The sequence below is a fragment of the Heteronotia binoei genome, chromosome 1 (assembly GCF_032191835.1).
Source record: "Heteronotia binoei isolate CCM8104 ecotype False Entrance Well chromosome 1, APGP_CSIRO_Hbin_v1, whole genome shotgun sequence".
Lineage (NCBI taxonomy): Eukaryota > Metazoa > Chordata > Lepidosauria > Squamata > Gekkonidae > Heteronotia > Heteronotia binoei.
The window spans coordinates 257,352,695-257,377,980 of record NC_083223.1 but is presented as its reverse complement, the minus strand read 5'-3'; the positions used below and the strand labels follow the sequence as shown (position 1 = coordinate 257,377,980).

Genomic DNA, 25,286 nt, shown 5'->3' with positions numbered 1-25,286 from the left:
TATGAAATTGTGTGTAAATGGCAGCTGTTTAAAAAAAACAAAAACCCAGCACCAATTAGCTATGCTAGTAAAAAGTCCCAAGTTCAGCCCCTGGCATCTCCCCTACAAAATGGTCTTGGGGAGGTTGAAAATATCTGCCTGGGGCCTTGAAGGGGCCCGCGGTCTGCGGCAGAGTGTGCTGAGGGTTCATTCTCCAGCATCCTGGCTGAAAAGAACACTATGGGTGCAGCGGTTAAGACGGTGGACTCTAATCTGGAGAACCGGGTTTGATTCCCCACTCCGCCTCCGCATGCAGCCAGCTTGGGCCACTCACAAGTTCTCTCAGAGCTGTTCTCTCAAGAGCAGTTTCCGTCAGAGCTCTCTCAGCCTCACTGGTCATCACTGTGGGGATGTCTGTTGTGGGGAGAAGAAGGGAAGGAGATTGATTGCAAGTCACTCTGAGACTCTGAGTGAACAGCGGGGTATAAATCCAATCTCTTCCTCCTCCTCTTCTTTACAAGTGGAGAGGCCCCCCCACACCTGAGGGTCTGGAGAACGGTGGCCATGCTATAGAGCCCCGGGTGGGGTTACCGACCTCCATGTTCCACTTGGAGATCTCCCAGAATTACGGCTGATCTACAGAGATCATTTCCCTTGGACAAAATGGCAGCTGCAGAGGGTCACCTCTAAGGCGCACCCCCCACTGAGGTCTCTCCGCTCCCCAAACATGCCCTCGCCAGGCTCCACTCCCAAATCTCTAGGAATTACCCGACCTGTGGCTGGCAGCCTATGACCAAACTAGATGCTAGCTTGTTTGAAAACAAGGTGGGTTGGGTTTTCCCCTCTGCGGCTCTTACTCGGCTCAGTCAGACACCAGACAGCAGCTGCTGCGAACTGAGTGCCCAAGTGCCCGAGGGGCCTGATTCAGATCAGGACCACGGTGTGGGCGGAGGAGAGTCTCCACTGGCTCCTCCTGCCTGGACTGTTTTCCTGAACCGAAAGAGCTCCAGCATGAACATGCATGAAGCTGCCCTATATGGAACCAGAAAGTCAGCCTCAGGCTTGCAGTAGCTGTCCAGGGTCTCAGGCTTAGACATGACCTGTCACCTGTGGAGATCGAACCTGGGACCTTTTGCATGCCAAGCAGATGCTCTTCCACTGAGCTGTGCCCCCTTTCTTGAATGCAGGGCTTTTTTAAAAATAGCTGGACCTCCTTTACATATGAGGCCACATACCCCTGATGTAGCCAATCCTCCAAGAGCTTGCAGGGCTCCTAGTAAAGGGCCTATTGTAAGCTCTTGGAGGATTGGCTACATCAGGGGTGTGTGGCCTAATATGCAAAGGAATTCCTGCTACAAAAAAAAGCCCTGCCTGAATGAATGGGGTATTCTTTGCCCTATTGGGGTGCTGCTTGAGTATTGAATACCGCACCACTGAAAACGCAATGGGTGGCTGCTTTATTTGCCAGGAAGTCACAGGTTTTGTTCCAGAAACTCCGAAGTATCCCTCTGCATGCAGCCTGTGGCCACTCAGATCAACCATTGCTAGGCTCGGTACCCCAATGCTTTTGTTGGGAGGCAGCCTTCTCTGATGCTGAGAAGATAGTATGGAAATGCGTCTCCAGTATTTTGAGCCTCCCCACCCCCAACTTTCTGCCTCCCTCCCTTTCTGCCTCCCTCTCAACTCACCAACAACTGCCTGTTGCACAGAAGAGCACAGAGAGATCTTTGCTTGCAAGGTGTGTGCATACAACTTGCTCCAGTGTGCACAGGTCAGTGGACCAGGATACACGCCCAACCTCTGGAAGTGGAAAAGTCTGGCATGTAGCCGAGCCCTCCAGAATCCTCACTTGGGACAAACTGATTTTTAAAAAAAATACAGCAGATCTTGCCAAATCCAGTTAGGAGGGTGGGGCAGGTCTGCCCTCTTTGTGAAGCTGTGAGGACGCTTTGTTGGAAGATCTCAGCTGTCGAGGGGAAGAAGATTCCAGCTGCCGTGCAGAACAATTCTAATACGTCTACTCAAACAAAAGTCCCACTTATTTGGTGGGCCTGACTTCCGAGTAAGCGTGCATAGTTAGGCCGCTGTCCCAAACTTGGAGCTTTGCCTCTCCTTTTCACGCATTCCGTTCCTCCCAAGAAGAAATGACCCTACGGACACAGAAAAGGAATAAGGCATCTAGATCAGAGAGGACCAGGGGCTGTGGCTCAGTGGCAGAGCATTTGCCTCCCAAGTAGCAGGTCCCTGATTCAATCCCCGGCATCTGTAGTTAAAAGGATCAGGTTGTAGGGGATGTGAAAGGCTTTGATCAGAGACCCTGGAGAGCTGCCACCAGTTGGAGTAAACAAGGCTGACTTTGATCGACTAGTGGTCTTGGTCTAAGGCAGCTTCAGATGTTCACAGGTTTGTGTGTGTGTGTGTGTTAAAGGGCCTCCAAGAATGCAGGGTGAACAGCGACGAGCACACAGGGAATCTGGAGCCCAGGATCATTGGCACTGAGTAAGTGTTCAGCCGCTTTAGTGCCCCATTTATCTTGTTTCCCTTGCCAGTTACGAAATGTTGCCATCCTTGGAGATTTCTCAAAGTAATGCTCATATATTTTGGAGCAGAGCACTTGCAGTATCCAAGTAGGTGGTATCGTCATTCCAGTTAACCATCCAACTTCACAGGGGAGAAACACCCCCCCCCCCAAAAAAAATAAACTTGTTCTACCAGAAAGATGTCAAACTGGCTTCTGACATTTTGCAGCCCTTCTTGGAAAAAAGAGAGCCTCTTTCCCATGAGTGTATGCTGCTGCTCTGCAAGAATCTATTTACATTTAAAAATCTCTGATACAGCTTCCTCCCTAGCAGTCGCTCTGCCCCTGAGTTTCTGCTTTCCTCTAAGCAAGCCACCGATTCCTCACTAGTCAATGAACGGCTGCATTTGGACTTGCGGCTCCCTAGTTTCCCTTGCAGCTTCTGGATCTCCAAAAAACAAGACCAAGTCACTGCGGGGGGGGAACTGGAGGGAGCTGCGAGTCAAAATGCATCCACACAGTGACCCGTGGGCAATCGGTTGCTTGCTCCGAGGAAAGCGGAAGTGCCTGCTAGGAAGGAATCTGTATGAATCTCACATTTGTGGGCATCTGTAAAATTAACATTCACTGCTGGTGGACTTAGTGATGACCTGGAGCATACATGGCTTTAAGAGGAAAGGAGACAGATTCATGGAGGACAGGTCTGTTCGTGGCTACTAGCCATGGTGACTGAAGGGGACCTTCATGCTCAGAGGCAATCAACCAGGGCCAGGAGGCAACATCAGAGGAAGGCCACAGTAGGGTTGCCAATCCCCAGATGGGGGCAGGGGATCCCCTGGTTTGGAGGCCCTCCCACTGCTTCAGGGTCATCAGAAAGCAGCGGGGGGGGGGAATGTCTGCTGGGAGTTCCATTATTCCCTATGGAGACCAATTTCCATAGGGTATAATGGAAAATTGATCCGTGGGTATCTGGGGCTCTGGAGGCAGTGTTTTGAGGTAGAGGCACCAAATTTTCAACATAACATCCAGTGCCTCTCCCCAAAATACCCTCCAAGTTTCAAAAATATTGGACCAGAGGGTCCAATTCTATGAGCCCCCAAAGAAGGTGCCCCTATCCTTCATTATTTCCAATGGAGGGAAGGCAAAAGATGGGCATTCCCTTTAAATGTGATGGCTAGAACTCCCTTTGGAGTTCAGTTATGCTTGTCACACCCTTGTGGCTCCACCCCCAAAGTCTCCTGGCTCCACCCCCAAAGTCGCCAGATATTTCTTGAATTTGACTTGGCAACCCTAGGCCACAGCCTCTATGCCCTGTCGCTGGACCTCAAGAAGAACTGGTTGGGGCTGCTGTGTGAGACAGGATGCTGGACTAGATGAGTCACTGGTCTGATTCAGCAGGGCTCTTCTTATGCTCTTTGGTGACCTGTTACATATGCCCACATTGTGTCACATCGCTCCTCTGAAGGCAAGATATTCTTCTTTGTGGCTATAGAAAAATAACTGAAAACAGAGAGTTGCCCATCCACAAAGGCATGGCTGACATGGGGCTATCCAGATTAAGATCCCAACACACAGCTATAAGATCTGCACAGACCCTGCAATCACAAAAATTTCTAAGGAATGAGTGATTGCAAACATGGATGAAATCAGTTCCACTTGATTCAAATCCCGGGCCTCTTGGTGCTTATCAGGTTATAGATAAGCACAGGGCTTTATTTATTTATTTTAGCAGGAATGCACAGGAACGCAGTTCCGGCTGGCTTGGCACCAGGAGGTGTGGCCTAATATGCAAATGAGTTCCTGCTGGGCTTTTTCTGCAAAAAAACCACCCCTGTATAAGCACCAACAAGAGGCCCACAGGATTTGACTTGCCATGTAAAGTCTGGAAGGCAGCTAATAGATTACGAACAGGCTGTGGCAGTTGTGCAGACCTGTTGTTTAAAAGGGGCAAAATACCAGGACCCAAATGTGATTGCAGTGCAGCCCGTCAAACTATTTTCCATCTGTCACAGGAATGTGAGCATCGTACTTTCCAGAGGGGCGTGACAGAGCTCTTTGTACTCTCCCCAGCTGCAACTGAGTGGACTGAAAATCTAGAAATTAGTATTTTGGGGGATTGCCCAATCGGTCTGCATAACCATGGTATCTACTTGGTTACATATTTTGTATTATTGTATGTTTCCTGTGTGTAACTCTGCCCTATGATAAATAAATAAATAGTGGTATATTAGCTGTGGCAGCTAAATGGAACGTCCATATTCAGGAGCAGTATACCTCTGAATATTAGATCCTGGGGACTTACACTGAGGAGTGATCATTGGTCAGTCACAGCCGGAAACAGGGTGCTGAATCAGATAGACTTTCTGTCTAGGATTATCAGCCTAAAGGTGGGGTGTGGACTTCTCCCAGAGTTACAACATCTCTAGATTTACAGAGGTCATTTCCTCTGGAGGAAATGGTAACCTCAGTGGGAAAGTTCTATGGCAGATATGGCCAAACCTGCTTAACGTAAGAGTCACATAGAATAAATATCAGATGTTTTGAGAGCCACAAGACATGAATGTGAGATGGTTGAGAGCTGCAAGACAAGGGAGGGTGGAAGGAAATAGGGAAAAGGAGGAAGGGAGAGAGAGAGGTGGAAAGAAAGCAACTTTAACTTTAAATGCATTCTCCAAGCTGATGGCTTACTTGACTTGCAGAAGTGATTTAAAGAGACAAATGCCTTCTCCAAGCCAGCCAACAGGGCAGTGGGGGCTTTGAGAGCCACAATATATGTGTGAAAGAGTCACATGTGGCTCCAAAGCCACAGTTTGGCCAGTCCTGTTCTATAGCATATCCTTGGTGAGCTTCCTCACTTCTGCAAACTCCACCCTTCCGAAACACGTTCCCCAACTTTCCAGGGAATTGCCAGCATTGGTGACCCTGCCTCTGTCTGGTCCAGCAGGACTCTTCTTACATCATGTAAATAAAAATGGATTCCAAATAAACCAGAAACTTGCAGCTAAATAATTAAGAACATAAGACATGTTGGATCAGGCCAGTGGCCCATCCAGTCCAATACTCTGTGTCACACAGTGGCCAAGAAAACCAGGTGCCATCAAGAGGTATACTAGTGGGGCCAGAAGCCCTTCCACTGCTGCCCCTCCAAGCACCAAGAATAATGAGCATCACATGCCCCAGACAGAGAGTCTGTAAGCTCAGATTCATTAAGCTCAAAATTAAAATTTGACTATGAGCCCTCCCATTTGCTTCTTGGCCCTAGTTTGTTCCACCTCTTACATGTAGGCCTTTTACGCCTTCTTTGCATTGGCGACCCTTCGCAGTCCTGAACCTGCCCTGCCAAAGCCAATCATGCTGACAACCTTGTCCTTCCTGCACAAAAGCTGGATTGCAAGCATTCCAACAGCATTATCCCTTGAACAAGTGGAATGTTTGTGAACGTTCCATGGGGTTGCATCATCTCTGCCAGCTGGAATCAGGGGCTTCACTGCTACAAACAAATAGTATCACTGTGCTATAGAATGTCAAGATTGGCTGTGCCATATTTCTGCAGGTTCCGTGCAAAGGTGGTCATGAGAATGGATCAACTGGCTGCTGTTTTCCTAGTTGGGTCCTGCTTCCAGTTCTGAAACAGGAGCTACCCAATACTTGAGAGAAGTAGGGCTGGGTAGAAGAAGGGGTGGGGGGAGAGAGACATTTTAAAAGGAAACGCTATGGATCCAAGACACCATTCCCGCGTAGACAAGCCTCTGAGTTAAACTACATTTCCAGCAAAGAACCACAACGCCGTGGCTTTGACTTTGGGCTCCCCATTTCTCCTTGTTATGGGTTTGCTGGGAGGGGAACAGAGCAGGAAGAATCCACCACAGGGGTCTGGAAGGATGAACAATCAGCATTTCTCTCGACTCGGATTGTAGGGGACTTGTTTTTGGAAAGAAGACATCCGTTGTGCATGTGTGCATGTGTGTGCAGTTCTTCGGCCCCCTCCCCCCAGCAGTTAGGAAGTTCCAAAGGCAGCTGCCGCAGCATCTGTTTCCTTGTGAGTGGAGCGCAATTGGCATGTGGGTGATAGCTGTTTAGGCATATGTTCCTACCCAGAAGGGCCAGCAGGAGAGTTCTGGACAGACGCTGCTAATCTGTGGAGCAGCATCTGCTTCCCCTGGAAGCAAATAGAATCCACATCTCTCTCTGTCTGTCTGTCTCTATCTCTCTCTGTCTCTCACACACACACATTTCTTTCTTCCAAAGGGCTGCAAATCCTTGCGTTAACATTGTCAGTTTTGGATTGGGAAATACCTGTGATTTTGGAGGCGGGGCCTCAGCAGCATGTATAATGCCACAGTCCACCTTTCAAAGCAGCCATTTCCTCCAGGGAAACTAATCTTGCTTGTCTGGAGATCAGTTGAAATTTCAGCGCTCCAGGCGTTACCTGGATGTTGGCAACTGTAGCCTGCAGCCACCAGTCATCACTGGCCATCGGTTTCCTAACCATCCAGGCATCTTCAATGCTGCTTGAGAATTGTCCGCTGACCTAAAGCGATACAAAACATGCCCATCTCAGTCGCATTAATGGGCAGTGGGGGTGTGCTTGAATCCTGGTGTGCTATTTTATGTGACTTTAGGGTTGTGTGATCCCACCGGAGCCATTGTGGTATAGTGATCTGAATGCTGGACTTGGCTCTGGGAAACATAGGTTCAAATCCACCCACTGCCAAGGAAACTTGTTGAATGAACTTGGGGCAGTCACTCTCTCGGCCTAATCTTCCTCACAGGGCTGTTGTGAGGAGAAACTGGAGGAGAGGCGAAGGTTGTCAGCTGCTTTGGGTTCCCACTGGAGAACAAGGTGTGTGGGGGAAATGAAGTGAAATAATTTTTGTTGTATTTGTGTACTGGCCTTTTCACGGCTTCTATCTTCTCTCCACACCTCCAGGCCTCATTTTGGGCAGGAGCTCACAGGAGCAGAGCTCTGGAACCTCTTAAATGTTATTGTGCTCTTTCTTTCTTACCCCTACTCCATTGTTCAAACCCCCTGTGAGAATTTTGCTGAATTCTAAGATTTGACAAACTTTATAATATTTTTCACCACAAAAAATGGGAAAATAACCAAAACATATAAAGCAGAGAGATGAAAGCCTTCATCGTGTCACTGTGGCCACATAGGAGAAAATAATGTTTAAAAGTATTATGAGAGTAATTATGACAATTATAATTCAAGAAACATTTTAAGGTAGATGCTGAGCTGATGTAATTTAGTACACTTTCCAGTGATGTCAGGGGGTGTGTGGCATGTGCAAATGAGTTGTGCTAATGAGCTCCAGCACCTCTTTTTTCTACAAAATGACCCCTCCACACCTCCTTCCTAAAAGTGATGTCAGATACACTAAAATTGCCAACTTTGGATGGGGAATTCCTGGAGATTTGGGGGTGGAGCCTCAGGAGGGCAGGGTTTGGGGGAAAGGAGGGACCTCAGCTGGGTACAATGCCATAGACTCCACCCTCCAAAGCAGCCATTTTCTCCAAGGGAATTGATTTTAGTTGTCTGGAGATCAGTTTTTCTTCCAGATCTCCAGGCCCCACACACAGACTGGCAACCGTAGGTACTTCCTCCTCAAGCTGTTCCCAAGCATGTTGAAAACATTTTGGCTCAGAAATGACAATTACGATGCTTCCCACCATCTTCAACATTAAAGAGAGCAAGCTGTCCAGGAGGTTTCTGTACCATTTGGGGCCTGTTCTCTCTTCAGCTGATTTTCTCTCCATTTGCAGGTGCCAAAACCTCACTTACGATGAGGTGGCCCATTTGACACCAACCAGAACTTGAGCCTTTCCTTGCAGTGTAGTGGTTAAGAGCAGTGGTCTCTGATGAACGGGGTTTGATTCCCCACTCCTCCACATGCAGCCAGCTGGGTGATGACCTTGGGTCAGCCACAGTTCTCTCAGTGCTCTCTCAGCCCCACCTACCTCACAGGGCATCTGTTGTGGGGAGAGGAAGGGAGAGGAGATTGTAAGTTGCTCTGAGACTCCAAGTGAAGGGCGGGATATAAATCTAACCTCCTCCTCCTCCATCATGGCTCCCATTCTATGGAACAGGCTCCCTGAAAAAGGATGGGTGAACCCCCTTTGTGGGAGATCCTTAGGAGGTCCTACAAGGCTGTCTTTCTTACCACGACTTTTGAGGGGCTGTGAAGAACCGGCATCTTCTAAGGGCGAAGAGAGGCGGTATTGGGTTTTTATTTGTAATGTGTGACTTCAGATTTGTAAACTGTGTTGAGGCAAGTGGGAAAGGCAAGGTATATTTTAATCATGAAACAAATTGTGGAAGCTTTGAGCTAAATTAGCAGATACGACGCTGAAGGGGTAGGTAGGAAATACTTACTAGTGCAGCTGGAACTTGTGGCCGGACTTTGTTCGATATTGAGTGGAGATATGCATTTTTAAAAAGTTGATTTGATTGTCTTGAGTGCTGAATAACAGAAACCATTTCAAAGGCTTTCAATCCAAAAGTTTTCTATGAATAGACTGAACAAATAAAATAGGACATTCTACCTCTGTAAGGTCAGAGATGACTGGGTTCTGAACAGCACACTTCTTCTTGTGTGTTATGAAAGCGCAACTTGAGATTTTATACATTGGGCAGCAGCGGAAAGTTATTTCCCCAGATCATAAATTCCCCCCATATAAATTCTGAGTGAGAAAGTTTACCTCACACTAAAAATGAGATTATTTAGTTTCAGAGGCCTCATGGGGCTTTACATGTATCTCTCTCAACAACCTTGTGAAAGAGGTTCTTGTGATCTCAGTTTTATTCATTGGTTTGATAGTTTGGTACAATCCTGCTTTTTAAAATGAAAAAAAAAAATCATGGTGTTCTAGACCTCAAGGAGTTATTGCTGTGATGTCCAGAAACAGCAGAGGAGGCTGACAGTTGGTTTCTTAACATGTTTGCTCAGAATTAAATCCCAGTGAGTTCTATAAAAAATCACTTCCTGGTAAGGGAGGCCCAAATGTACATTAATTTGTTTGGCTGACCTGGCATGGAAGAGCCTTTGGTGAGCCAGTTTGGTGTAGTGGTTAAGTGTGCGGACTCTTATCTGGCAGAACCGGGTTTGATTCCCCGCTCCTCCACTTACAGCTGCTGGAATGGCCTTGGGTTAGGCATAGCTATTACAGGAGTTGTCCTTGAAAGGGCAGCTGCTGGGAGAGCCCTCTCAACCCCACCTACCTCACAGCGTGCCTGTTGTGGGGGAAGAAGATATAGGAGATTGTAAGCCGCTCTGAGTCTCTGAATCAGAGAGAAGGGCAGGGTATAAATTCACAGTCATCAGTCGTGTAGCGGTTAAAACCCCCCTGAAATGTTCCTGGTTCAAATCCAACCATTGTAACAAACTCACAGAGTGGTGCTAGGCAAGCCACGCATCTGCCATAGGGGAATAATGCTAGCTCTACATTACAGGGCAGTGTAAGGCTTCCAGTAAGAGAATAATTGCCATTATTACTCTTCAACAGGGCTGAGCTAGGTGAAAACCAGTTTTTTCACCTGGTAGTAGTAGCTGGCTATATGCAGCACTGATTGGCCAGTGGCTGTGTCCTCACAAACCCTGCAGTTTTGTAACTTAGTATTCTTTTTTTAAAAAAATTAATAAATCCACAAGTGATGCTTGAAGCACAAGGAAAGAAAAAAACAGGCAAATCAACTAGTGTCTAAAGCACTGGCAGGTACATTGGTTTGGTCCAGTGTGAAGGCTGCGGGAAGTTGGGCTTGTGCTGCAGTAAGAAAAACAAAATAAAACACAGCAAGCTCTATTCAAACATATTTTATATATACCCTAAGACCTAGCTGTTAGAGAGGTAGTCAACCTATATCTGGGAGAATGAGGGTTGGAGCTCACGTGATAGAATGCTGTTCTGCGCAGTTCACGACAGTGCTTTTCCTGTGTGCTATTCCTCGCCTGTAGAAAACTGACATGTCAAGACAGGATGTTCCTTGAAATGCTAAGTTTCTATGTCCAGATTTTGCACGGAGGCCTCTACTTGCTGTCTGCAATGATGGTACAGCCCAGTCATAGGTTGAGAACCAGATCTTGCTCGCTCAAAGAGGTCCAAATGGGTCTGTTGCCAAAGAAGCCCCTAATGTTGGCATTGCACCAAAAAGTCTTTTGGACACCCCTGGCTGGTTGTGCTGTCCAGAATGCATCCTGAATGGGTGATGCTTGGTGCACTGTATCGGTCTGCTGCTGGATCATCTTTAGAAAATGCTTCTTCCAGGAATGGCCCAGGATAGCCCAACGTTGCCAGATCTTGGAAACTAAGCAGGGCTTGCCCTGATTAGTTCTTGGATGTTGGATCAGGCCAATGGCCCATCCAGTCCAACACTCTGTCACACTGTGGCCAAAAACCAAAACAAAACAAAACCCCAGGTGCCATCAGGAGACCACCAGTGGGACCAGGACACTAGAAGCCCTCCACTATCCACCCGCCCCCCCAAGCACCAAGAATACAGACCATCACTGTCCCAGACAGAGAATCCCATCAATACACTATGGCTAATAGCCACTGATGGACCTCTGCTCCGTATGCTTATCCAATCTCCTCTTGAAGCGGTCTATGCTTGTAGCTGCCACCACCTCCTGTGGCAGTGAATTCCATGTGTTAATCACTCTTTGGGTGAAGAAGTACATACTTCTTTTAATCCATTCTAACCTGACTGCTAAGCCTTGTAGTGACAGACCATTGATCTATCCACTACGACTAGCAACAACTTTTCAGAGTTTCAGGCAGAGATATTTTAAACTGGAGATGCTGGGGATTGAACCTGGGACCTTCTGTACGAAGAGCAGATGCTCTAGCCCCTGAGCCACTGCTCCTCCATTTCTTCCCAGTGTCATTGGCAGTGTCAGGCTGACTGCTTGCATCAGTAATGAATTCAGGAGACCTTAAGCATATCATTTGGGAAGTGGGTCCCAGGATCCTTTGCAGTGCCTTGGGCCGTGCCGTTCCCAAAGCATCAGTAGAGTTGCCAGACGGCCACCCGGTGATTCCCCTTTCTAAATCCACTGCTAAATTTGGAAACTGGAGAGCTGAGGCTTCTCTTATCCACTTCCCCCTCTTGTTGCAGTGAGTGAGACTCCAGGTGTGCTATGAGGAGGCTGTGAAATGGTGTGTCTGTGTGTGTGTGTGCATCTTGGCAGGAGGTCAGTAGTGGGACAAAATGGTGGAAAATGAAGCCACTTTGCTTTCCAGTTCGGCATCTAGACAGCCGCCTTTTGCTCCAGTCCGGTAATGAATTAAACAGTATATGGATGGGGGGGGGGGGAGGGGAACCACTAGGTTTGCAATCACAATTTCTGCTTAAGCATCTAGCTCTGCTTTTCTTTTTTCAGTTTTAGGATTCCAAAACTATTGACATTTGATGTCGTGTTTGGACGGCTGTGGTAGTTGAACCACATACCTTTTAAAACACACACGCAGAGAGAAATGGATTAACCATTTTATGAATACGGAGAGGACTTTGATTGTGAGCGCTGAAAGTGGTGCTGAGGAGGGAAACCAAACCCCTCTCATTTGCTGGGGCAGCAAAAATCCTGCCAGGCATCCTTCCAAAAACTAACTAGGCCTTGCAAGAGAGAATGTTTTTCTGTCACGAAGATTCCTGCCCCCCCCCCCCAGAAATTCTTTGTTTCCTTGCCAGTTTAATGGTTGGTGTGTGTGCGGAGGGGAGAAATCCAGCTGAAATCAGCCGCAATCCCCACCACGCCTGTCTGTCCATCGGCAGATCTTGTTTTCTAGGGTGTAGCTCCTTCTATCTTGGCAAACCCTAGATGGCATCAGTTTAGACTCTTGGGTGAAGCTTTGCAAAATCTCAGATTCCAGTTGAACTCTGATCGAAATAATTTGATTGAAAGTTGTTTTCTAGGACCAATCCTGTGGTTTCTGTGGATCCAGGCCCTTTCTCTACCTTTGCCTTTTTTGTTAAAAATTATATATATTTCAGAGGGGAGTGAAGCAAAGGCTGCCTCACCAACAAGGTAAACAGGGCTCATTCCTTGCCCCGCCCACATTCAGAGAATATTTCCCCCCCTTGTGGAATGTAAGGCATTGCCAGGTTCTGAAGGGGGTGGAGCATCCCCAGGACAAAAGTTTAGCTGACTAGGATTGTAACAGGGGATACAACCCGAGAACTGCTGTAGTGAAAGCCTGCAGTTCAACAGGTGCAGCTTTCCTTTGGTATAGAAATGCAATTGGAGGGGAGGAGTTGACCGAAGCAGAAAATCAGGTTGCCTATTATGGCAGTGAGTTGAAGCCAGTTCTAGGGGATGTGGTTGCATACCCCGGATTTCAAAAATACAACCTCCTTTATTATAGTTTGCCTTACAAAGCACCTTTTCAAGGTCACACATTTGTAAAGTGCAATATTGGGTTCCCCATGTACTAGAATGATGGTGGGGGGATCATTTCCACCACATTCCTTCACTGTTGTGAGATTCAGTTCCCAGAGAAGGTAAACATACCCAAAGACAAGTAGAAGGCATGTGGAAGATAACATGAGTGCAAAGCCTAGCCAAGGCAGCTTTGGCAATCATATTACAGAAATTACGTTCTTAGTGAAAACTAGGGCTCAGCTGAAAGCATTCACGGCTTTAATATTTACTTTTTGTGTTCATATTAATTGCCAAAATAACATTGTAAATTCCAGCCACTCAGTCACATTATTTATAACTGCATTGAAAGATGCCTTTCTTTCCAGGAATTTTTTTTCCTTCCAGGGCTTTTTTTGAGCAGGAATGCATAGGAACGCAGTTCCTGCTGGCTTGGTGTCAGGGGGTGTGGCCTAATGTGCAAATGAGTTCATGCTGGGCCTTTTCTACAAAACAGCCCTTTGTTTTGTGGGATGACTGGGGTGATGTCAGGGCACGTGGCCTAATATGCAAATGAGTTCCTGCTGGGCTTTTTCTACACAAAAAGCACCCTGTATATCTGTATTTTCATCTGTGAGACACTGGAAAGTCTGAGGACCGAACTAGACCTTATGTGAGAGATCGGTAATTGGATTTCCAGATATTTCCTTTCAGACTAAAACTGGATTGAGGCCATAGTGCTGGGGAAAAGCACCCCCCCCCCCGCCCGCCTTTATCATTCTCACTGTTTCCTCCATTACAGCTTCCTGATTTCCCCTCTTAGTTGCAATTTTGGGATGCCAACTTCAGGTGGGGAAATCTCTGCAGATTTGGGAATGGAGCCTGGTGAGAGTGAGATTTGGGAAGGGATTAAAACGCCACAGAGTCCACCATGTAGACCAGTCGTTTCTTCCAGGGGAAGCGATTGCTGTTGTCTGGAGATTCCTTGTAATGTTGGCCTCACCTGGAGGCAGTGGCAACCCTAGGGGAAAGGTGTCCTTTGAGGGGGGGGGGGAAATGGTGCAGGGGAGGGGGTTAAATCCTTCTCCTTCTGCACCCTGGCCCAGCCTTCACCCACTGCAACCCCCTCCCCACAAGGTTGCTTAAAGAAAATGTGGGGAGAGAATGAAATGATCGCCCTTATAACAAGTGGATCCGCCGTCATGAGAGGCCCCAGAGAAAGCCTGTTGCAAGAGTATGGTTGGCAAGTCCAATTCAAGAAATATTTGAGGACTTTGGGGATGGAGCCAGGAGACTTTGGGAGTGGAGCCAGGAGACACTGAGGTGGAGCCAGGAGACAGGTTGTGACAAGCATAATTGAACGCCAAAGAGAGTTATGGTCATCACATGTAAATGCCTTCCTTTCAGTGGAAATAGTGTAGGGGCACCTTCTTTGGGGACTCAATAGAATTGGACCCCCTGGACCGATCTTTTTGAAACTTGGGAGGGTGCTTTGAAGAGAGGCACCGGATGCTATGCTGAAATAGTGCCTCTACCTCAAAAAACAGCCGCCCCAGATACCCACAGATCAAATCTCCATTGTACCCTATGGGAATCGGTCTCCATAGGGAATAATGGAGTGCCCAGCAGACATTTCCCTCCCCTTCCCGCTTTCTGATGACCCTGAAGCAGGGAGAGGGCCTCCAAACCGGGGGACCCCCTGCTCCCACCTGGGGCTTGGCAACCCTATGAGAGAGGCTTCTCAGTGTTAACCTTCCCAGCTAAAGCGTTGTCTCTGCTGGGTTCCCCAGAGCGGGCGAGCGGTTGAGGTCGGTGCCAGCGGTGCCCTCCTCGATAGGCATGCCCGCCCGGCCTCCCTCCTCCTCCTCCTTTTCCTCGGGGCTGATCAGGTTTCCCGCATGACCTGAGCGTGCACGTCTGGAGCTGCTGGGAAAATGGAAAACTTTCTTTCGCGCGTCGCCGAGAGAGCTGGCACAGCGCAGCAGGCTGGGCGGCTTCGGCGGCCGGGGTGGGCGTGCGGGGCCCGGCCTTGGGAGAGCGGCAGCGCCCTCTGGCGAGCCCGTGCAGCGGCAGGACGAGACATGCCTGGGAGATGATGCAACGTGTCCCTCTTCCCTGCCGGCCTCCCTCCGGCTGCACCGCCAGGGATTAAGTTCTTCCCTCCCCGCAAGGGACGCTGACGGAGCTCTCTAGGAGGAATGGAAGGATGCAATGAGGCCCCTGCTGATAGAAAACTAGCCTTTCAGGGAGAAGGCTTTTGCTCCCCCCGCCCCGTCAAGTCACAGCTTGATTTACCGCGACCTCATGAGACTTTCAAGGCAAGAGACGTTCAGAGATGGTTTGCCCTTGTCTGATTCAGGGTCACAGCCCTGGTGTCTCCTGTCCAAACACTGACCAGGGCCAGCCCTGCCTTGCTTTGCAAAATCATAGCGTCGGAAAGGGTCTCCAGGGTCATCTAGTCCAACCCCCACACAATACAGGAAATACCTCCCCCCTGCACACGCCAGTGACCTGTGCCCAGAAGGTGGCAAAAAAACAACAAACAACCCCCAAACTCTCCAAGACCTCTGGCCAAACTGAAATATACAGAAGAATATATATATATTGTTGAAAAGGTCCCTTCAGTCGCCTACAGTCTGAAACACTACAGGCAAAGGGATGCCAACCTCCAGGTGGGGCCTGGAGATCTCTCAGTATTATTTTTATTATTTTGAGTTATATTCTACCCTCCCTTGAAGCAGGTTCAGGGCAGATCACAACAGGAATTTTAGAAAATTGTTAAAACAGTTATAATAATTAAATAGTTAAAATAAAGCACAATATTTTAGATTGGTCTCCAGACTAGAAAACGGCCACGTTGGAAGCAGGACTCTCTTGCATTATACCCTGCTGAGGTGTCTCCACTCCCCAAACCCCGCCCTCTTCAGGCTGGTGCACCTTAAAATCTCCAGGTGTTTCCCCAACCCACTGCAGTCCAGATGTGGGTTTGCCATCTCACTGGGAATTATGCCAGAAAGGAAAAATGTATGAATTGTGCTGTTAATTAGAAATTAATCTTCCGCTGGTAGAGATGGTCTTTTAAAAAGACAGCTTTAAATAACTGCACAGAGGAAGAGCTGCTCAAGTCCATCTAGGGCACATTCTGTTTCCAGCTGTGGCCACCTGGATGCCTCCCAGAAGCTCCACAAGCTGAGCATGACATCAGCACCTCTTGCTTGTGCCTCCTCAGAGGCAGACTGTTCCTGCGTATGGATGGTCCATTTTTAGTTATCATGATTAATAGCAAGTAGGTGTTTACATCTCCCCTCTCTGTGTTTGATAGAGAATACCAAGATCCAAGGCTTTGTTTGAGCAGGAATGCAGTTCCGGCTGGCTTGGTGCCTGGGGGTGTGTGGTCTAATATGCAAATGAGTTCCTGCTGGGCTTTTTCTATGTAAAAAACGCCTGCCAAGATCCAGCTACTTTGGCAGTAGCCCATCCAATACCTCTGGGGAGTTCAGAAGCAAGCTGTGAAGCTAGACTGCCTTTGAAACGGGAAGTTTTATTTTAACCTATCACCGTTAGTAGCTGTCACTTAAACCTATCTTCTCTGCCTAATGTGTGTTTTCAGATGATGAATTGCAATTGTTCAGCAAAACGAGAAACCCTAAGAAAACAACGGACTTGTAGACTTATGAGGGGAAACAGCATTCTGCACATATTCAGAGGAAATATCCTTTCTGCTGTTTCACATGTTCTAGGTCTATGCCCTGGGAACAGTCTATGTGGGTCGAGCGCTGGTGGAAACATAAGCCCTACAGCTCATTTGACGTTGTATGTTGTTTCCCTGCATGCCAGAGGAGTTTGTCCCCTGGTGGTCCCTCGTTTCAGAGGACAGAGAGAGGGAAAGAGCGCTCTTTGCATTCCCTGTGGCATGTGTACCATACTTCACATGCTCGCACTTTGGAATCGGCCAGCTGTCATGTGCTGCACTCAGCCAGTGCAGAAGGCACAGAGTGGGTAGGCTGGAGCAAGGGGACAGGACTGGGTTCATCTCTGCCAACACTATTTGGGTGTGAGGGCTTTTTTTGTAGCAGGAACTCCTTTGCATGTTAGGCCACACACCCCTGATGTAGCCAATCCTCCAAGAGCTTACAGGGCTCCTAGTACAGGGTTTACTGTAAGCTCCAGGAGGATTGGCTACATCAGGGGTGTGTGGCCTAATATGCAAAGGAGCTCCTGCTACAAAAAAAGCCCTAGGTGTGAGTGTTTAAAGGACTTGGTAGCTGCGGTGTTGTTGGTGTTATTGTAAAACCGGGAAGAGTTCAAGTCAAGGGGGCTGGAATAGGGTTCTTCTCCTGGGATTACAACTGATCTCTAGGCTACAGTGATCAGTTTCCCTGGAGAAAATGGCCGCTGTGGGTGGTGGACTCTGTGGCGTTGCATTTCTGTTGATCTCCCTTCCAGAGGCCATGCTTCCCAGGCTCGATCCCCGAGGCAACTCTGGATCAGAAGGAAAGAGAATGATGTTTGGGGCTTTGTAGTTCAGCAAAAGATGCATTTTTGAGAGAGGAGAGGGCCTGTGATGCAGTGATAGAGCAACTGCTCGATGTGTAGCAGATCCCAGATTCAGTCCCCGAAAGTCCAGGTTGTAGGTGATGTGAAAGACCTCTCTCTGCCTGAGATCCTGGCCGGTCTGAGGAGACAAGACTGGCCTTGATGGACCAAGGGCCTGATTCAGTATAAGGCAGCTTTGTGTGTTCACGACTGCGATGTTAACAAGTTATGAATGGTGAGGAGAGGTGGGATGGGAAATGTATGGCCCTTCGTGGTAATACTAAAGCAGCGCATACAACAAATTGGCTGTAGGGCCAGGATGGACAAGAGAAAGTCCTTCTCTGCACAAGGCACTGTTGACTGGTTGAAATGATGTCTTTAAAGGCCGAAACAATATTAAGATGGCCAGCTAAATAAAGCCTTCATGCCCAGTGGTTTACCTTTATTATTTGCAGCAGACGGATGACAGGGAGAGCTGGTGGGACTTCCCAGAGGCCTCTGGCTAATTTACTGCTGGGAACGGGATGCTGGGCTAGATGGACCCTCAGTCTGATCTGGAAAGGCAGTTCTGATGTCGTATCTGCAGCAGTCATAGGGATATCCCCAGGGTTCCCTCTGGAGGAATATGAGCTCCCTTGGAACTTTTCCTAGTAGAGGATGGCAGATAGAGCATCATCATTTATGGAGCCAGTTGGTATTTAGTGTAGGGATGTTGGAGCTTGCAAGTCATGCAAAACTGGCAGAATGCTGAGAAAACAACGGGGTGCCTTCCTCATCCATCTCCCTTTTCAAAAGTATCTGATTTTCTCTCTCCACCAGTCTTCTTAGTTCTGCTCTGGACTTGGAAATTGTATCCTGTGTTGTTGCCAACACACTTGAACACGCCTGCCTACCTTTTGCATCCGTCAGAGCTAGAAACTTTAATTTTAAAATGAAAACAATTGGAAAACTTACACTCTCAAAATTCGAGAGCCGATAGAATACTGGTGGGTTTTTCTCCCTGAAGTTGCACAATCGCTGTAAACACACACTCGGGGCACAGCTGGATGCCACAGAAACCTGTTTACATTTACCAACCAATGACAGGCTTTTCTTTTCTCTTCTAGGCTGGCAAGTTGGAACCGACAGTACCAAAGGATTGGCAAGTGACAAGAAGGGAATTCCTGGGGCGGTTCCCGCCTGGACCAAAGTCCCAGAAAGGTGGGTGACTGAACGTTGGCCTCACTAGTTCTTGTTTTCCTTTTCATTCAGAAATGAAAGCACCTCTCTCCTGTTTATTCATTTATGAGATATTTGTCCTGATTTCCTCCAAGGAGCCCAAATGTAAAAATCTGTTTTGCAGAATTCACGTTGCTGAATCCAGTGTTTCTGTGTGCAGAATTTGTGTTGCCTCTGTGCAAAATGTATTCCTTTTTTCTGAGTGTAAACTACTCAAACCCAGCCCATAAATTTCCCCCTTTTTTCAGTTTTTCTACTTTATACTTCTTCACCTATAGGGTGATTGACATGTGGAATTCACTGCCGGAGGTGGCGGCGGCTACAAGCATAGACAGCTTCAAGATAAGCATATGGAGCAGAGGTGGCTGTTAGCCGCAGCTTATTGTTGGAACTCTGTGTCTGGGGCAGTGATGCTCTGAATTCTTGTGGAAGGGGGGAGCACAGTGGAAGGGCTTCTAGCCCCACTGGTGGACCTCTTGATGGCACTTGGTTTTTTTGGCCACTGTGTGACACAGAGTGTTGGACTGGATGGGCCATTGGCCTGATCCAACATGGCTTCTCTTATGTTCTTATCTTTGTTCTTTCTTTTTTTTTAAAGATGGAGAAGGAGGAAGAAGACACTCGGGAGATTCTGCTCCCAGACTGGCAAGGAAGTGGCTCTCGTGGCCTCAATATTGAGCAGACGGAAGAGGGTGTGTTTGTGAAACAGGTGACGGAGGATTCGCCGGCTGCTAAAGCAGGAGTCGTGAAGGAAGGTCAGTAGAGAAGAGGGCCCAGATGGTGCTGGAGAGAAGCTTGTTGTATCTAAAACAAAGACTAGAAAGCCTGCTTAGAGAGCCAGTTTGGTGTCGTGGTTAAGTGTGCGGACTCTTATCTGAGAGAACCGGGTTTGATTCCCCACTCCTCTACTTGCAGCTGCTGGAATGGCCTTGGGTTAGTCATAGCTCTTGCAAGAGTTGTCCTTGAAAGGACAGCTTCTGGGAGAGCCCTCTCAGCCCCACCCACCTCACAGGGTGTCTGTTGTGGGGGGAGAAGATATAGGAGATTGTAAGCTACTCTGAGTCTCTGATTCAGAGAGAAGGGCCGGGTATAAATCTGCAGTCTTCTTCTTCTTCTAGACAGGCATTTGTAATGACAAGAAAGGTTCCCTAAAGTAGGAGTTGGGCAGGAGCAGGGCTTTTTTTGTAGAAAAAGCCCAGCAGAGACTCATTTGAATATTAGGCCACACCCCTGACACCAAGCTAGCCGGGACTGTGTTCCTGCTTAAAAAAAAACAGCCCTTGGCAGGAGAGTCTGGTTTTTTTAAACAGAAGCAGAACATGAGGGCAAGGAGAACCGAGATCTGTCCTTGCTGCCTTCATTGTGCTCCTGTGAATCATCACTTTCCCCCAGCTATAGCCAGCCTTGCTTATGGTATTGAAGGTGGCTTGAAGAAAAATGCAGAGAATATCTGAGCCATGTGAAATCAAGGGAAGGACCCGCCAGGGTTCGGCTGTCCTCACCTACATGTTCTGCTTTTATTAAAAGCTAGAAATTCTGCCTTGATCTGGCTAGCGCAACCTTGCCAGATCTTAGAAGCAAAGGAGGGTTGACCTTTGTCGGTATTTGGATGAGAGACCACCAAGAAATGCCAGTATTGTGATGCAGAGGCAGGCAATGACAAACTACCCCCGATAGGATTTTGCCTTGAAAACCCCACCAGGGATGGCCATAAGTCAGCTGTGACTTGATGGCCAAACAACAAGTGCACACTTGAGAAAGGAATAGGAGGATTCAGGGCTTTTTCTGGGAGCAGGAACTCCTTTGCATATTAAGCTACACCCCCCTGACGTAGCCAATCCTCCCAAGAGCTTATAGTAGACCCTATAAGAAGAGCCCTGTAAGCTCTTGGAGGATTGGCTACATCAGGGGGGGTGTAGCCTAATATGCAAAGGAGTTCCTGCTACAAAAAAAAGCCGTGGGAGGATTCATGTGGGATGGTGAAGTACCGGACGGGCAGAGGCCTGGATTCAAAAAACCATTCAGCTATGAAGCTCACATGGGAACTGGTTGTTCTCTTAGCCTAACTTACCTTGTAGGGTTGTTGTGAAGGGAAAAATTCATGGAGGATATCTGAAGACAGACATAGAGCTGCAAGCCCCCAGGCTAGGCAGGGGTTCTCCTGCCCTGGAGGTTCCTAACCCGCCGGCACACATTGTGGGTGATGTTATTGCACGGGTGACGTCACACACCGGCCGCTCTAGGCGTTTCCGGGAAAACTCTATGGTTTTCCCGAGCACTCAAGCAATTTGGGAGGGAAAACAATAGGTACCATAGAGTTTCCCTCTCCCAAGTTGCTAGAGCATCTGGGAAAACCATGGAGTTTTCCTGAAGACGCCTAGAGCGGCTGGTGCGTGATGTTGGCACGATGACATCACTTGTGGGTGATGACATTGCTTTTCACACACGAAAAAGTCCCCCGCCGGAGGACGCAGGACACTTGGCAACCCTAAACAGACATGGCTACCCATCTTGATCTATCTTCATGGAAAATAAGTCCATCAATGGCGACATTTAGTAAAGGGAACCTCCATATTAAGATGCATTCAACCTCTAGAACCCAGTGCTAGAAGGCAACATCAGGTTCCTTTTCCTCTAAGCCTTGTTCGGCAGTCCTCCAGGGCAACTGCTCAGCCACTGTGTGAAACAGGATGCTGGGCACTGGTCTGATCCCAAAGGGCACTGGTCTGATCCCAAATGGAAGAGGGGAGATCTACTGTGCTTTAGTTCCATAAGGAAGGGCAGGATAAAAACTGCGAATAAATTAAATTCCCTGTGGGTTACTGCTTCACGGCCTCAGTTGTGCCTAATTAATTTATCATATTTGCTGCCATAGGAGGATTCATGTGGGATGGTGGTCCATTAAGGCTGATGGAGGAATAACATTCTGTCCATCTTCAAGGTGCCACTCTGCTTCTGCATACCCCAACTCTAGATGGCTTTACACTTTTTAGACACTTTCCAGAGGACCGGTCTATTTTGGTAGGTGTAACTCTATCACTCCGCCTCCTCATATGAGAAGCTGCATCTGCCAAAATGGGAAGAAAGGAGACAGATTGGTTTTCTCCCAGGATACTAGAACTTGGGAATCCCCCAGTGACATTAATATATAAGGGGAGAGGGCCATCAGTGTTTATTAGCAATCATAACTAAGTAGTCCTTCTGTGTTTGGAGGCTGTGTATCTGAATACCATGACTGAGGAGCAAGTAAGCAAGAAATTTTGCCTCCCTGGCCTGCTTGTGGGTTTCTTGGAGGCAACTGGCTGGTCACTGTCAGGGTGTTGAATTAGATAGACTTCTGCTGTGTTTTAACTGGGATTTTCTTATGTCCAGTTTGGAGCGCCTAAACATCTTCTCTTTTTGTGTGTGTACATTTCTCCCCCCTCCCTCCCTCCCAGGAGATCAGATAGTGAGTGCCACAATCTACTTTGACAACCTGCAGTCTGGGGAGGTCACACAGATCCTGAAAAACGTGGGCCACCACACCGTGGGCCTTCGGCTGCAGAGGAAAGGAGACCGATCGCCATTGCCGGGACAGTCTTGGTCACAGGATGTATTTACCTCGAGGAGTCCAGAAGTTGTTCTGGTGAGTACGTGGTTTAGAGGTGATTAACGGAGGAAGGCCCATGGTGTATGCTAAGGAATTTTAGAGGCACTTGACCCTGGTTCGTTCCTATGATCTTTGGTGTTCTGGATATTCCAGACATCAGAGCAATTCAACATGCAATTGTTCTAAAGATTTGAATTGTTGGTCATTATGTTATGGTACTTGGGAGGGTTACTGGGGAACTGCTGCTGATTGGAGTAGACCGTCTTTCCCCGTATGAACCCCAGAGAGCACTGAGGTCAGTCGGGAAAAATCTAATGACCATCCCTGGGCCGAAGGAGATTAAATACCAGAACACTAGAGCACAGGCATTTTCAATCGCGGCCCCTACCCTATGGAACCGACTCCCCGAGGAGGTGCAGGCCCTGCGGAACCTTGATCAGTTCCGCAGGGCCTGCAAGACCGCCTTTTTTAAACTTGCACACTTGGACTGCTAAGAAGATCGGTAATTAAAGATCCGCCAATGCGGTTTGAAGACCTATACCGCTGAATAACTGCACTTATTACGATTGGTTTTAATGTTATTAAGTTTAATGTTTTAACGTTTTATATTGTTAAATTTAAGGCTTTTATCTACTATCTACTATTGTATGTTTTTATAAAATGTTGTTAGCCGCCCTGAGCCTGCCGAGGTGGGGAGGGCGGGATATAAATAAAATTTATTATTATTATTATTATAGATAGTACTGGGCTAGATGGACCACTGGTTTGACTCCAAGGTAGCTTCAGATGTTCTTAAAAGGAACATTTTTTTTTGCCACAAACTGTGATGTATTTGTAGCTAAACAGATGTATCTGGAGAACTGACTTGACCTTGATAGCCCAGGCTAGCCTGAGCTCATCAGACCTCAGAAAGCAAGCAGAGCTGACCTTGGCTAGTACGTGAATGGGTAACCGCCAAGGAATTCCAGGGTTGCTGTGCAGAGCTAAGCAATGGCAAACCACCTCTGTTCATCTGTTGCCTTGAAAACACTGCAGGCTAGCCATAAGTCAGCTGCAACTGGATGCCACTTTCCACCACCATCTAGAGATAGATCTGGAATCAGGAGTGTCAAACTCATTTGTTATGAGGGCCGGATCTGACATAAATGAGACCTTGTTGGGCTGGGCCATGTATGTACCTATTTAAGGTTAGGTAGCAGAGATATAAACTTTATAAAGGCCACAGACAAACATGATGAAAGATTTCTTTTTTTAAAAAAAATAAAATAAAACATGCTTAAAACATTAGCACTTGTTGGTCTTAAAGGTGCTTTCTTTGCATTTCTCCCATGGGATCCAGGGAACTGGGCAAAGGAAGCTCTGGCTCTTTCCCTCCCTTCCCAGGGGACCAGAAGCCAGAGGAGCCTCAACCAACAGAGAAAATAGAGGTTTTGCTCTGTAGCTCTTGTGCAATTGAGCAAGCCTTGCAAAGCAAGCTGAGATGCAGAAGGAAACAAGAGAGAGGGAGAAGGAAGCAGACAAGAGCCAGTTGATCGAGGGCCTGATTCAGCCCCCAGGCCACATGTTTGACATCACCGATCTAGAAGCAGAAGAGATGTAGATATAAGCCTTTCACATTTACAGTTAAGCTTAGCTTTAATACCTCATTCCTTTCTTTTCCAGAGCGGGGATGATGAAGAGTACAAACGGATCTACACGACAAAAATTAAGCCACGTCTTAAATCAGAAGATGGTATGGAAGTTGAGCACACAGGAACCCAAAGCAGAACCATCACCGTTACCAAGAGAGTTACCGCATATACCGTTGACGTAACAGGACGCGAAGGTGCCAAAGACATTGACATCACCAGTCCAGAGTTCAAAATCAAGATTCCAAAACATGAACTCACCCACATTTCCAAAACAGAGATTGAAACTGAGCCTGGGAAAACTGTAATCAAAATCCCACATGGGGATTTGTCAGCAAGAACAGATTTCCATGCCGGGGTGACAGGAAGACCTTCTGACATTACATATACTGGACGAACACCTGAATCACCCTCCAGGAAGTTGGACATCGGAGTTCCTGAAATTCGCACAGATAAACCCACTGTGGGGACAACTGATATTCGCATCTCTGGGCCTCATGTCATAGGAGTAGATCTGAGAACAGACTTAAGACCATCAGAAGGCCCAGAAGCTGGTTTTCATATCACAGCACCTGAAATTAATGGGAAAACTGTTGGCTCTGATGTAGACTTGAAAGCTGGAGTTTCAGGAGGTAAACTGCCACAATTTGGTATCTCAGGCTCCCAAGTGCAAGCCGGTTTGTCATCACCACACCTGAAGGGTCCCTCAGTTAATGTTTCAGGGCCCCAAATTCAAGGTGGATTCAAAGGTCCCTCAGTTGAGATCCCTGTGTCAAGCATAGAAGGCAAAGACAAAATAACGTTTCCTGCAATGAAAATGCCAAAATTTGGTGTTTCATCTCCAACTTCTGACTTGGAGGCTCCTCAACTTGACGTGACAGCTCCATCAGTGACTCTCAAAGGCCCAGAAGGTTCTCTGAAGGGGCCCACATATATGGTGGGGGGCACTGGAATTAAACAGCCACAGATGGATGTGGGTCTAAAAGGACCTGAGTTGAAGGGTGGAGTCAAAGTTTCTTCTCCAACTTTGGCAGGCCCCAGGGTTGATCTCGGGGCTCCAGACACTGGATTAGAAATGGGTGGAGGAAACATTAAAATACCTCACATGAAACTTCCTAAATTTTCTGCATCAGGCCCCGCTGTGGATGTGACTGTTCCTAAAGGGGGGATTGATATCTCAGGGCCCAAAGTGGATATTCAGTCTCCAGATGTGAGCATTGATGCACACATGAAAGGATCCAAGTTTAGCAAGCCTGAAATAAGTGGTAAGATACCCAGCATCTCTATGGCAGATGTTGACTTGAACCTCAAGAGTGCAAAAGTGAAAGGAGCCATGGACATTTCGGGGCCAAAATTGGGAGGTGGCCTGAAAGGGCCTGGTGTGGACATTAAGGGCCCCAAGCTAGATGCTGAAGTTCCAGATGTTACACTTGAGGGTAGCATAAAAGGTCCAAAAGTCTCTA

General features: G+C 47.6%; 1 protein-coding gene across 3 annotated transcripts in view; it reads left to right on the top strand.

The window, feature by feature from the left end:
- AHNAK (AHNAK nucleoprotein) overlaps window positions 1–25,286 on the top strand; it is a 78,521-nt gene that overhangs the window by 36,970 nt on the left and 16,265 nt on the right. For all 3 annotated transcript variants that reach the window (XM_060253946.1, XM_060253954.1, XM_060253939.1), the window contains exons 2-5: window positions 18,495–18,588; window positions 19,205–19,361; window positions 22,044–22,231; window positions 23,858–24,865. In XM_060253946.1, the coding sequence (XP_060109929.1) occupies window positions 19,205–19,361; window positions 22,044–22,231; window positions 23,858–24,865 (1,353 nt within the window). In that variant the 5' untranslated portion in view covers window positions 18,495–18,588. The remainder of the gene's footprint in view (window positions 1–18,494; window positions 18,589–19,204; window positions 19,362–22,043; window positions 22,232–23,857; window positions 24,866–25,286) is intronic.